This window comes from Chelmon rostratus, chromosome 2 (genome assembly GCF_017976325.1).
Source record: "Chelmon rostratus isolate fCheRos1 chromosome 2, fCheRos1.pri, whole genome shotgun sequence".
In the NCBI taxonomy this organism is placed as follows: Eukaryota; Metazoa; Chordata; class Actinopteri; order Chaetodontiformes; family Chaetodontidae; genus Chelmon; species Chelmon rostratus.
Window position 1 is genome coordinate 23,099,937 of NC_055659.1, and position 13,473 is coordinate 23,113,409.

General features: G+C 43.0%; 1 protein-coding gene across 3 annotated transcripts in view; it reads left to right on the top strand.

Annotated features, from left to right (window-relative positions):
- Positions 1 to 265: 265 nt before the first annotated feature.
- Positions 266 to 13,473, top strand: part of slc25a26 (solute carrier family 25 member 26) — a 53,109-nt gene continuing 39,901 nt past the window's right edge. For all 3 annotated transcript variants that reach the window (XM_041955818.1, XM_041955833.1, XM_041955826.1), the window contains exons 1-5: positions 266 to 401; positions 3,515 to 3,671; positions 4,841 to 4,959; positions 11,767 to 11,871; positions 12,609 to 12,656. In XM_041955818.1, coding sequence (XP_041811752.1) covers positions 369 to 401; positions 3,515 to 3,671; positions 4,841 to 4,959; positions 11,767 to 11,871; positions 12,609 to 12,656 — 462 coding nt within the window. In that variant the 5' untranslated portion in view covers positions 266 to 368. The remainder of the gene's footprint in view (positions 402 to 3,514; positions 3,672 to 4,840; positions 4,960 to 11,766; positions 11,872 to 12,608; positions 12,657 to 13,473) is intronic.

Below are 13,473 nucleotides of genomic sequence, written 5' to 3' on the forward strand. Positions count from 1 at the left end.
GTATCTCTGACCAGTGCACAATGAGCACAGATACTGTGTGACTGCGTCTGACTTTTCTTTTCAGCAATTTCTTTGTTTCATATTTTCCTTTCACAGTTCAACCCCCAGATACCTGCACACTGATACTTGAAGTCTGGGTGGTATGTAAAGCCAGTGTAGTATAGACCTAAGAAAGCGAAGCGACAGATACAAACTCCCTTAGCGTTCGACATCACATGGTCAGCGTACGTCCTGACGTCACGCGGAAGTAGTTCAACCAAGATGGCAGCGTCCTTGACAGGCATGTTTTGATCACAGTTAGAGTGTCAGACATGCTCAGCAGATGTAAATTTACTGACTCGAAAATTGAAAGTTTTTGAGCGCGGAGGATGGAAAGACGAGAGTTCGTCGCGTCCCTGGTGGTAAAGTAGCAATGTTGTCTTGTTTGTTCATGATACGTGTTAACATGTTCATCAACCAGCCTCTCAATTAACCACATTTAATCACAATTTCTGTCGGTTACTTGCATTTGCAGACTAATTTACCACAGGAGCTTAAGTCGTGTATATGTTTTGTTCGTGTCCTGCATATAAGTCACGAAAGAATTCAGGTGCAAAGTATGCAAAGTATAGTATCAGACAAGCCAGACTAGACCAACGAGACTAGACCACAAGGAGCTGTATCACCTGCTGCAGCCACAGATTAATGTATTTTAAATCCTAACGGACGACGGGTCTTAGCTTAAACTCGAATAACACAGTAGTCTGACTTTACGGGCGGTAGCTAACTGAGTTACTGTAAGTGTCACAGATAACGCTAGACACAAAGTGTTATTGTAAATACTTAAAGTAGAGAACTGGCTCTATTCTGTAAACCTTTATTGTGGAAAAGAGCATCTCTCTGTGTGGGGTAATGGCTGTCTGTCCGTGCACGAGCCTAAAACCAGGGGGCGGGGCATCGCTACCCCCTTGTTACATGACAAACCAGGACTTAGTGTTCTGTTCTACTGTGTTTGTTTTCTGGCCAAATAGGACGAAATGTTACCAGTTACCAAACGTGAATGACAGGACTGCTACTGCCACAGTTCAACTGTTTGGGGACATGGGAGCATTTTGTGTCCCTTTATTGAAAACAGACTATAATGAGACATAAGGAAGAGCAAAACTTGATGATGTGACAGGCCAGTAAAGGTAAAAGACAGACATGAGTGTTGGAAAGATGTGTGTGTATAGTGCAAAAAAAAAAATTAACCTCTTTTATTGTGTTATTGCACATTTATTGTAATGTTGAACAGTGATAGAAAACATATACCAGTATGTAGTTAGTACAAAATTCTTCACATGAATGCATTTTCAAGGTAATTGTACCTGAGTACTGTGACGTGCTTTATACTCCCTCGTGTGGTATTTCTGCAGCATTCACACTGACTAATGATGTCACACTCAATGAGGGGAGCTGCTTTATTTGTGGAAAACAAAATGTTTTCTGATGAATAATCAGTGTCCACTAGTGAAAGTTGGATGACTAAAAGCATTTCGTCTTCTGTCTCCTGTAAACTTCTTGTCATCAAGTGCAACCCTCTTCTGCCATCATTACTTTATACTGCTGTTTCATATTTGTATAAACTACTATCCACTGCATTTAGTTGACAGTTGATTTTATTGATATTTATCTACTACTTTTAAATACAAAAGGTATGATCAGTTAATAAACAAGTATTTGATGCACTGCTGATTTTGCAGGTTTTGCCACTTACAAAGCATGTAGAACTCTGTAATTTTTATCATAGGTACAACTGTGAGTGTCAGAATCTAAAACAAAAATCCAGAAAATCACAGTGTAGTATTTTTAAATAATTAATTTGCATTTTATTGCTTTATATAGGTATTTGATACAATACGATACGTAATAACAGAACTTAATATTTGGTTCAGAAACCTTTGTTTGCAATTACAGAGATCAGATGTTTCCTGTAGTTCTTGACCAGGTTTGCACACGCCGCAGCACGGATATTTGCCCACTCCTCCGTACAGATCTTCTCCAGATCCTTCAGGTTTCGGGGCTGTTGCTGGGCAATATGGACTTTCAGCTCCCTCCAAAGATTTTCTATTGGGTTCAGGTCTGGAGACTGGCTAGGCCACTCCAGGACCTTGAGATGCTTCTTACGGAGCCGCTTCTTAGTTGCCCTGGCTGTGTGTTTCGGGTCGAACCATCTTCAATGCTCTTACTGAGGGAAGGAGGTTGTTGGCTAAGATCTCACAAAACATGGCCCCGTCCATCCTCCTCTCAATATGGCGCAGTTGTCCTGTCCCCTTTGCAGAAAGGCATCCCCAAAGAATGATGTTCCCACCTCCATGCTTCATGGTTGGGATGGTGTTCTTGGGGTTGTACTCATCCTTCTTCTTCCTCCAAACACGGCGAGTGAAGTTAAGACCAAAAAGCTCTATTTTTGTCTCATCAGACCACATGACCATCTCCCATTCCTCCTCTGGATCATCCAGATGGTCATTGACAAACTTCAGACGGGCCTGGACATGCGCTGGCTTGAGCAGGGGGACATTGCGTGCACTGCAGGACTTTAATCCATGACGACGTAGTGTGTTACTAATGGTTTTCTTTGAGACTGTGGTCCCAGCTCTCTTCAGGTCATTGACCAGGTCCTGCCATGTAGTTCTGGGCTGATCCCTCACGTGCCTCATGATCATTAATGCCCCATGAGGTGAGTTCTTGCATGGAGCCCCAGCCCCAGGGAGATCGACCGTCATCTTGAATGTCTTCCATTTTCTAATAATCGCGCCAGCAGTTGTTGCCTTCTCACCAAGCTGCTTGCCTATTGTCCTGTAGCCCATCCCAGCCTTGTACAGGTCTACAATTTTATCCCTGATGTCATCAGGAAATAATCAATCAGCAGTGTATCAAATACTTGTTCTCTCCACTGTAGTAGGTAAAATTAGCTCCACCAACACCGATTGCAGTGCTTATAATAATAATTCAATGACACAATGAAAAACAACTTTTCATACTGTATACTATAAGTATATTTTACTGAAAATACCAGTATTTTTTCACTGAGGCGCTGCTATGGTTACGTAAAGCACCTCATTGTTTTGGTTGTACAGCTTGCATCTTCGCTGTTTTGGTTGGGCCCCTCTCATCAGCATTGCTTGCAGCAGCAGCAGATAAAATGTTCTGATGAACCCACTGTACACTACCTGCCCAGCACCAAACAGCTGACAGGCAAAGCAAGTAACGAGCAGGTGGATGTAGTGAAGCATTTAACAGCTAATGAGCCTGATATTTCCCTCAGGAGTTGGTAGAGACCAAAATAGAGCTAAAAGGAGAGTGATTATTGACCTCACATATGTCAGGTAGCCAAAACCATGGCTGGAAATTATTCCTCATATTTGCCTGTGTCTGCTGGATATGTAAATTGGCAACTGCTAACAAGTTTTAAGTATAAGATCTGAGTATGTCCTCCAACACTGGTGTTATAGAGTGTGTATGGCATCTCACAAAGGGATCATTGTCTTTTCAGGCAGGAGGCTGTGCAGGGATGTGTGTAGATCTGACCCTCTTCCCCCTGGACACCATTAAGACAAGACTGCAGAGTCAGCAAGGCTTCTACAAGGCAGGGGGCTTCAGGGGCATATACGCTGGAGTCCCATCTGCTGCTGTCGGCTCCTTCCCCAATGGTAAGATGCTCACTGTGACAGGTGGATGTATGTTCTGACGGAGGTTCACTGCTCAGTATTGTTTGTAACTGATGTTCTCCCAGAGATGTAGTACATACCAAACAACCAAGATTGTTCTTTGTTATGGGCTCAGTCTGAGACCTGACCTTTGACTGCGTGTTTCAAGCTTTCGAGGAAAATAACTTATAAGGAGGACCTGGATTTTAAAGTTGACTTTAAAATCCTAATTTTATTAAAGTCAGAATAATATAGTGGAACCTAGAACTGATTGATGCTCTGAGTCTCTTCTCTAAAGGTCCAGTGTAGGATTTAGTGGCATCTCGCAGTAAGGTTGCAGATTGCGATCGCCTGAATACCCCTTGCCTCACCCTCCCCTATTTTGGATGCTAAAAACATGGAAAACACAAAAGGTGCTCTCTAGAGACAGTGTTTGGTTTTTGGCTACTGCTGAAACATGGTGGTGCAACACGGTGGAGGACCTGTTCCCTCTGTAGATATAAAGAGCTCATTCTAAGGTAGCGAAAACAAAACACTTGTGATTTTCAGGTGTTTAAACATACATGCACAATACATAACATAAACATAAACATAACTGCATCCATAAATGAACTTTTTCACTCAATATCATTGCAAATGCACCAAGTCAGTCAGCTATTTAAACTGCATCTCCTAATCGACCTTTGAGTGAATGCAAAAATGATTAAAAGAACCACTGGCTGATTAAGGCTACTCTATTTGGGTACTATAGGGTGCAAATAGAAGTAGTCTTACTTGATAATGAATAGACCATTCAATCAAAAAACTGCATAAATCTGATGACTTTTTAATAAATCAGGATGGCTAAGCTCAAACTCTTTTGATGGCCATATCAGAGAGAGACTGATAAAGATGATAATGTCCAATCTGTTTGCTTCCGTTTGCTAATGAATTCAACACTTTTTCAGGATGAATGTATGTGACTAGTGGGAGTAAGAAACAACTGAACTCTATCCACACAAGACACACTTAACTTTCTCAGCTTTTAGCCTCGTTCTACATGCAGACAGACACACATTCACATACACGCTTGCACCTCAGTTTCTCCCCTGTCAGTGGTAGTGAGGGATATTAATTGCTGTATGCTGGTTGACTAATGGGCCTTAAATGGCTGTGGTTCTGCTTGGTTACAGCTGCTGCTTTCTTTGTCACCTACGACTGCACAAAGTCCCTGCTCGGCGCTGGCGGAGCGCTAGCGTCACCACACGTGGCACCTGTCAGTCACATGCTGGCTGCCTCCCTAGGGGAAATAGTAAGTCTTCCTGTCCCTCATTCTCCCAACTTCTTGCCTCTTCTCATTCTTTCACTCTGCCAATACACTTCTCAAGTCATGTTTATTTGAGTAGGTCTAATGCATTCTCAGTTGTTCCACGCATAGACGGCCAGCTGCTTGCTCTTACATGGACTTGGTCTTCCCTCTTTGTGTCTTTCCCATCACTGTGAGTCCCAAATGAACGCCACCGGCATGTCTGTTAACGTTATTGCCTTGCAAGGGGGCAGCAGTCGAGTGGGGAGGCAAGTACACTTGTGGTTTTGGCTTTAGGCCCTGAGCTCCAGCTGGGTGAGTTAAAGGGGCTTCCTCAGGACTCTCCCAGCATTTCCCCCACTAGCTGGGTAAATAAGATCTCATTACTGCCTATTGACTCATCCACTTTCCCAGCTCTGGCCCCTGGACTCTGCCAATTTAGTCTGGGGAATTCGGGCTCGAAACCAACAGCAACGCAATTTCCTCAACCCATCCTCTCTCAATCACTCGCAGTGAACCACAGAATCTGAGCCATATGGGGGCCACGCGTATTCACATTGGCATGAAGGGGGGTAGAGGGATGGTGGGTATGGAAAAGGGATGCCCCCTGCTATACCATGGCTTTCTGCAAAATACCAGGTTTTCAGTATTCATGGCTTTTGGATGGATGTACTGTAATTTAGCCAAGTTTTGCATGTTTATGAAATGGTATTATTCCACATGGGGGGGGGCACTGTGCTTGAGTATATGAAGAGGACACACGTTATTCTTGTTTGTCAATTTGTACTTGCGTTTCCCTCTTCTATGACTGTGTTGATGAGATCTACTTCCTTCAACACCCGATGACTTAATCACACCCACACAGGTTAAAAACAAGGGAAAGTCTATTTTTTAAGATGAAAGTTGCATTAACTATTGGATTTTCTTTTATAATTTAATGGCTGTTCAAAAATGCTAATTTGAAGGACCCATCCCTACAAACAATCTGTGGATTTTTCCACTTTTTGTCTATGTTATGGTCCAGATGAGTGCAAAAGGTGAGGCTGAGGTTACAGCTACCTTTAACCCCTTTCCTGCTGTTCTGGATTTGAGCACATCAAAGGCACAAATCCTCGGGAGTGGAGCTGAGCAGAGCAGGGGCGGTATCTCACTGCATTCTGGCAACTGGATACGTCTTGTTCAAAGAGAGTAATCTTCAGGCTTAGCCATGAAAGGCCTACCCTAGTGCTGCCCCGTACAAGGCCTAAACACCCGCACTATGATGCAATGGCTGCCACATGTGATTCTTTGTTTCCTCAGTCATGGCTAATGATTTTTAATCCAAAAGTTATTGCATTGAGGATCTGACATAAGCTTGGCTGAGTGTTGGCCAAGTGGGTGCAATATGCTCTTCATGTCTGACGGCTAAAACAATTACTTGATTAAGTTTTTAGTCACTTGATAGAAAATGAATCAAATCAGCATGATTTTCTGATTTTCTCTGTTTGATATCAGTGTAAACAGAATACCTTTTGACTTTGGAGAATACAAACAATTTGAAGATGTCGCCATGGCCTCTGGAAAATTGCGGGGGCCAACTAATTTCTTATGCATCATATTGTTTTGTCATTATTAGTTCTCTCTAGGTACATTCCATCTTTGCCAGACCCTTCAAGCTATGCTTAATGAACATGAATCTGACACCAGTCACGTGATCTCAGTGCTCTAAATGGCCAATCCACACTGTTGAGCTTGAGAGGATATCAGCCTCTACCTGCAAGATACCTGCTCAGTTCAGTGTGTGCATCCTCCAGGTTTAATCCACCATTGCTTCTTTTAGTCCTTCTCATACCCTTAAAGAAGACGGCCGTCTCACATGCTTGCTATATAACATCAACGTTGTGACTGTAAGGGCTGTGTTCTGTCATATTTTGGAGCGTAATGGAAGTTTGTGGGAGACAGCTTCATTTTTGCAGTTAATGTTCTCTTCTCTTGTTCAAACCACACAGGCAGGAAGGTACCTCAGCCCGAATCTTAATCGTTAAACACAGATCACACTGTCAACATGAATTTCATTAGCATTATGTTTCATCTCCCACTCTGCATTATATTTCTGTGTTCTGCCAGTATAAGACAGGGTCACTTGTTTTTATTGTGTTTCTCTGTTGCTCTTCCTCCTGCTTGTCTCTCCTTTGCTGGGAGCAGCTGGGTGCAGGCAGTCTTTGACACACAGGAACTTAAAGAAGAGGAAGAAGCAACTTGTTATTTGGTCCTTGTCTGACATCCCCACCCCACCCCTTCATCAGCCCATGATCCTTTCCCCAGGAGTCCATTTAGTTGTGTTTTACCAACTGTTTCCACTCTGCAACATTCACAACAGAAGCTTTATGGGACTTATTGCTTTGCTAATCCCATCCCGAAGCCTCCCTGCATGGATGATGTGCTTGACTTGACACTAACTTAGTAGATATGGACTTCATTCAAAGGCTATTATGACCACACCAGAGGGAGTTTTTAGCTCAGACTTTATTCTGCATAAAGTATGAGATGAGAATTGAAAAAAAGAAGGAAGAACACTTATACACACTTGAATCTAAGCAGTTTTCATCTTATTAGTGAAGCCTTGGGTCTAACAGATGTTCATCAAGGGGAAGGAGGAATGGTTAAGCATATACAGGAAGAATAAGCCTTAGCAAGGCCAGTTAAAACTTACAGGAATCAAAATTTGGCAATTAATTTAAAGTTCAAGACCTAAATAAGTTAATTAGATTCAGGGTCACAGGTTGCGGAAATATATGATTTTAGAAACAGATATAAATCAGAAATTTAGTAGAGCTGTTGGATGGAGACCTTCAAATATCACAACTTAATGTTATTTCTCTATTAGCCGGCTTACTGCCTGACTTGTAAACAGAAGCACGACAGAGAGTAGGACAGTCATAAGTTGTAGAGAGGAAGAACTAGAGTAGGGTCAAGACAATGAGAGAAATCCCCCCCCCCCCCCCCCCCCGCCAGCAGTGTCCTGATGGTAGTGTGACTGCGGTGGTGGGACGCTCCCATAAAGAATGTGTAAGCTGATGGCGTCTGTCAGGCTCTAGCAGGCTGTTATCCAGCCATTAGATCAGATTTATCTTCATTCCCATTCGCTCGACGTCTGCCCTGAAAGCTCATTTGTCAAGGCGAGGCGGCGGGCTTCTCTTGCATCTATAAAACCCCCACCCACCCTACACCACCTCGCCACCACACGTCTGTGGGAGGATGTACTGGAAAATACAGTGTGACATGACAAGATAGGGGACAGCGAGAAGGAGGGAGCAAGAGGGAGGAGTTTTGGGGGGAGAAACTGGCATCCACTTAACTTGGCACAGAGAAATAATCCATGCATCGCCTTCGAGCAGCGCCACGCTCTGTGATTTATTGGCTGTTGTTTCAAATTTGGAGACACGCAGTGTCCTCATCACTTCCCTTTTTCTTCATGACCTTTTTTCTTCCCTCTCTTCCTTCCTTCCTTTGTCGGCCCTTATTTCAGTCTCTCCTGGTGTATAATGCATCTCCAGGATTGGGCCAGTGATCAAAAACCCAGAAAAGTCATTGGAGGTCTGACATTGAGTGAAAAGGCACTATTTTTCCACCAGAGATGAGCGTAACAGCAGATCTACCAGAGGTTTCGAGCATGTTTAGTACCACTTATTGTCTTACTATCAAGACGTGTTGAATAAGAGATTGAATTGTTTAGCAGATTTTTCAGATGGAGTTGATTTTTTTGTTAGAACTGGGCTAAAGTGAGGTACATTGTTTGTCCTACAGTTTCTTTATATGTGCGACTGCAGCAGTTCCTGTTTGGCAGATTGCCTGTTTTGGTGGCGAACACAATATGTTTTAATGACAAATAAATCCACATAATTGAGGCCCATAACAGTTGCAGCCTGTTTGATTTTCTTACCTGTTGTAAACAATAATCCTGGTCCTGATTGACTGACCGCTGTGTCCTGATGGCCAAAGGAGGGATGAAATGACTAAATCTGTGGACTGATTTGCTGGTTGTGCTGATAATGTGCTGTGAGTCTCTGCTAATTTCCCATTCCCAACTGTGGTTCGCCCATGATTGAGCGCCGGCTTCTTACCTTGTTGTTTGGCGGCCAGTGCTGCAAATTGAAAACATGCTCTGTCTTTTGGATTAACAACAACATGCCAAGGGAAACTGAAAGGCTCCAATCACAGGCAGGCAGACTCCTAATTAATGCTGCTTGATGAATCCAGCAGCTTGTAAATAAAGATGAATGGTAGGAGGAATTTAAAAGACTGACAATGGGTTTATAATACGTTTACAAGACAGAGGAAAGCAGTGAGAATAAAGGGTGATCAAAGTAGATGAAGAAACAGACGTCTGTCATCCTGACAGCCTTCTACCTACAGCCTTCCCCTAAACGTGAGGAAACAAGCCCGACTGGTAATGAGGGACACCTACTTAAATACAAAGAGAATGCATTCATTTGCAAGAAAACTGTGTTTACCATCAACGGTTTTAAGAAGTAAAATGTGGTGGTATCCTTTATCCAATCATGTGTTCACAAAGTAGTGAACCTCGCTACATCCTCACTTGTGAATGACTGAGCCTTTCCAGGATGCTCCTTTCATACCCAATCATGATACTATCACCTGTTACCAACCAACCTGTTTACCTGTGGAATGATCCAAACAGGTGTTTTTGGAGCGTTCCACAACTTTCCCAGTCTTTAGTTGCTCCTGTCCCAACTTGTTTGAAACATGCTGCTTCATCAAATTTAGAATAAGCAGATATTTACAAACATCAATGAAGCTGAACAAGTAAAATATTAAATATATTGTCTATGTACTGTTATCAATTCAGTCAATGTCAAAAGGCATTCGCAAATTAGCAATCACATTCTGTTTTATTGATGTTTTACGCAGCGACCCAGCTTTTTTTTTGGAATTGGGCTTGTACCTCTAGATCACCACACAGGATGTGACTCTATTATCCAGACTTTTCTAAACCCCAGTCCTATCATGCTCAGATTCATCACCATCGCTCCCCGATTTTGTGCTGTTTTCAGAGATCTGAAATGGCTGTAGAGGCTGCACACTTTATCTTCTATCCACTCAACATCGTTCTCCCCACCCCTAGGTGCGCAAATTACTCCCAAATAAACAATGTCCCTAATTTATTTGGTATAATCTCTGGCTCATTCTGCCTTCCCCTCTGCAGTGACAGGAGAGGAAAGGCCGTCTCAACTCCAGGCCCCACATCCAATTACGTCAGTAATTACTTGTCATAGCCACTTTCTTTCCATTTAGCTGCCTTATTCTGGTCCTTTGGAGAATTGGTTTGGGGAAAACATGATGTACAATGTATTATGAATGGTAACTTGACCAAAGGGAGGGCAAATGAGATCTCTGAGATGGATGCTGCGGGCTTAGTGATTACAGGGAGGTGATGCATGTGAAAGGTGAAAGTTTGGCCACTTGGTGGTACTGTTGTCCCATGGTTCGCTTTCAGCTAGGCTGTGGTAATACTCACCTGAAATACCAAGTAAAATTGTGCTGAATTCTCCATAGACTCTCATTCAGGTCTTGTTTTTGCTCTTAGAGAGAATGAGGTTTATCTGCTCACTGTCTGTTGAAAAGAGGAAGAACTCTCAGTCTCTTGCTGCAAAAGTGACACAACGCATGTCAAAACAAAAGCAATAGCCAACAGGATTTTTAGAGATACAGAGCAAGAACTGTGGGTGTACACTTTCACATGTTATGTCTGCAAAATCTGCTGCTCACTCTGTGATTTCACTTGACCTCCAGCACTGCTGACTTATCCTTTCTCCCTTTGTGCTTCACATATGTTCACGTTCTTGCTCATAAAGTGTCCTTGGTGTCTGGTGGAGGATTCGTAGCTGACAGAAGTGAGCCCTCTAGCAGCTGGCGGGGTAGCCTTCTACCCCTCACGGAGAACGTCGATAGATCCTCCAGGGCCCATATCCTCTGAAGCATCAGATGGGGCCCAAACGCTAAATCAGTCCGAATGGCTGAATGAAGTAGGAGCAAAGCAGGGAAGGGCTGAATTTTATCTTTATTGCAGTACCTCCATCAATCTTTTTCTTTCCTCCTCTCCCCACATCACGGTGCTGTGGTGAGGGTGGCACCGGCAGACTGGCATGTGTTTGACCAAGGGGAGTCACAGCAGGGGGGCGGCTCACAAATCGCTCTGGAAGATTGCTTGCTGTTAGCCAGTATTTCCGCTCCGATGCAGGATAAATGGGAAATCAAGTCGCCAGGTGGGCAGCTGTGCCTGCCTGCCTGCCTGCCTTTAGGGCGATGAGAGTTATAAAGCATAAATATTCATGTCTATCTTCACTGGCTGTTGGCAGTCCAGATTTTTGTTGACATATGGTGGATGGGTTGGAACTTGTGGCGGGAGGTGTGCATGTGTATCTGGATCTATCAGTGTGTTTGATGGAAGCGCATGTTCTTTGGACACAGATACACAGTCAGCCTGGTGACCTTTTTACCTATTGCTCAGGTGTCATGTCTCCTTTGTGCACTGGTTTGTTAATTGGCCCAACTGGACGCTAACTAAAGCGCTCCTTAGCCCACCAGCTCCATGTAAGGTGTAAGATCTTCTCAGGCTGGGCCGTATCATGGCTACCTGCCATGTAGCAAGAGCATACACAGGCTAGTATCGTGTACAGCAAAGGGCACCTGGGGGAGTGTGAGGGGGAGGCATATCTAAAAGCCCTTTTAAAGGAAATGCAGCACCGTAAATCGACATTTTATGTGGTCAGGTAACAGTATCTGTTTACTTATGTTCTTTCCATTGTGTAGGTGGCATGTCTGATCCGGGTGCCAACCGAGGTGGTCAAACAGAGGACCCAGGCTTCACCCTCATTCTCCACCTATCACATGCTGCTGTCTACACTCAGAGAAGAGGTACATAGCAATCAAAGGCACCACCTGAAAGGATTACTCTGGTTTATTACACTTTTTAGCTCTTTTGGGGGGTTTTGGCCATCGTTGCTAATAACACTGTGCTCACCGAGTTAAATGCTGAAATACAGGTGGGATGGGGTGGGGGAGTTCAGAGGCTGTTATGCTGGGTTCAGACTGGAGGTGGAAGCACTGCAAAGCACTGAGAGAGATGAGGTGGTGGGCACAGGCTAGCCTAGGCCATTCAAATGTCAAGGCATCATCATTATTATTACTGTCTGAAAAGAAACGAGCAGAGATAGCACTGACATACTGCGCCGCTTCCATCTCTCCATCTGAACCTGACGTTAGAGCATCCAGGTGCTTAGGTTTTAGCATACCGGCTCAAGCCTCAACCTTACCCCAAGTGTCAGCACTTACTTTGATGAGTAAAATGAAGGTAGAAAAAAAGAAGACCAAACCTACAAAAATAAGAACTAAATTGTAATAGGATGGATATATTCTTTGGTTCTACATTATGATTTCAAAGATTAATTTAAGAACTTTGATTTATTCACTGTTGTAAAATGTTGAACTTGGTTTCTTGTAAGAGAATGACCTTATAATATGTTTTGGTATTCATATATAATTGATGATTTTTTAAAAGAAAAATGTTTCTCTATTCATTGAGTCGAATTCTGAGTGCGTGTCTGGTAGTAATAAATGTGTGTTTGTGAAACTTTTCTGTTATCTCTACGCAGGGTGTCCGAGGCTTGTACAGAGGATACGGGAGTACAGTTCTCAGAGAGGTAGGATTAATTCAACTGTTTTTTTTCTCTCCTCTCACCCATGTCAGTGGGTCTCTGTCATCCATTAGAGATCGTGATCACAGCCAATAATAGCTTTACTAAAGCAGATCACACACTTGTTATGTCTGTCTTTGGTAAAGTTTAGTTTCAGGAAATTGCAGAGCACATCTTGCAGATTTTACTAAAATCAATTTCAAGAGTTTAGACTAAAGACAATTACTGGACTCCTTGAAGGCTCTGTGGTGAATTCTTTTTGATAGGCTCAATGAAAATTGAGGCTTTCCACTCTTCTGACAGAAGACATTTTAATTTCTCTTGGGCTTTATTAAGGTTGGAAATATTGATTTGCCGCTTTTTTCCCCCCTCACTTTCATCTCATTCAATTACTTGTGCAAGATGCTCTCCCTCGTATTAAAAGTACATCTGATTAATTAATGCAATTAGTTGCGTTATAAATGCAAAACAAAACAAAACAAGGATAAATGAAAATTGGGGCCGCACTCCCTTGATGGTCGCTCACCTTTTTGTAATGAAAAAGCCGCTCTAGTTCTTTGATTCATGATCTTCTGTGTAATTGCACCTGCAGTGCATGATAACAAAATAATTGTAGCAAAAGCTTTATAGCTCTCTCATATTAGCCCTCACCCCCACCTGATAAGTTTCAATAAAACTGGAAAAGAAAATGAGAAAGGGAGGCAGAGAGGGAGAAAGAAGTACATGAAGGTGACACTTGTCTTTCCATCCTTTTTTTTTTCGGGGAGGTGGGTGAGGGCGTAATCTAGTCCCCTCTGCTGTGCTAGCCTGTACTTATTTTCTG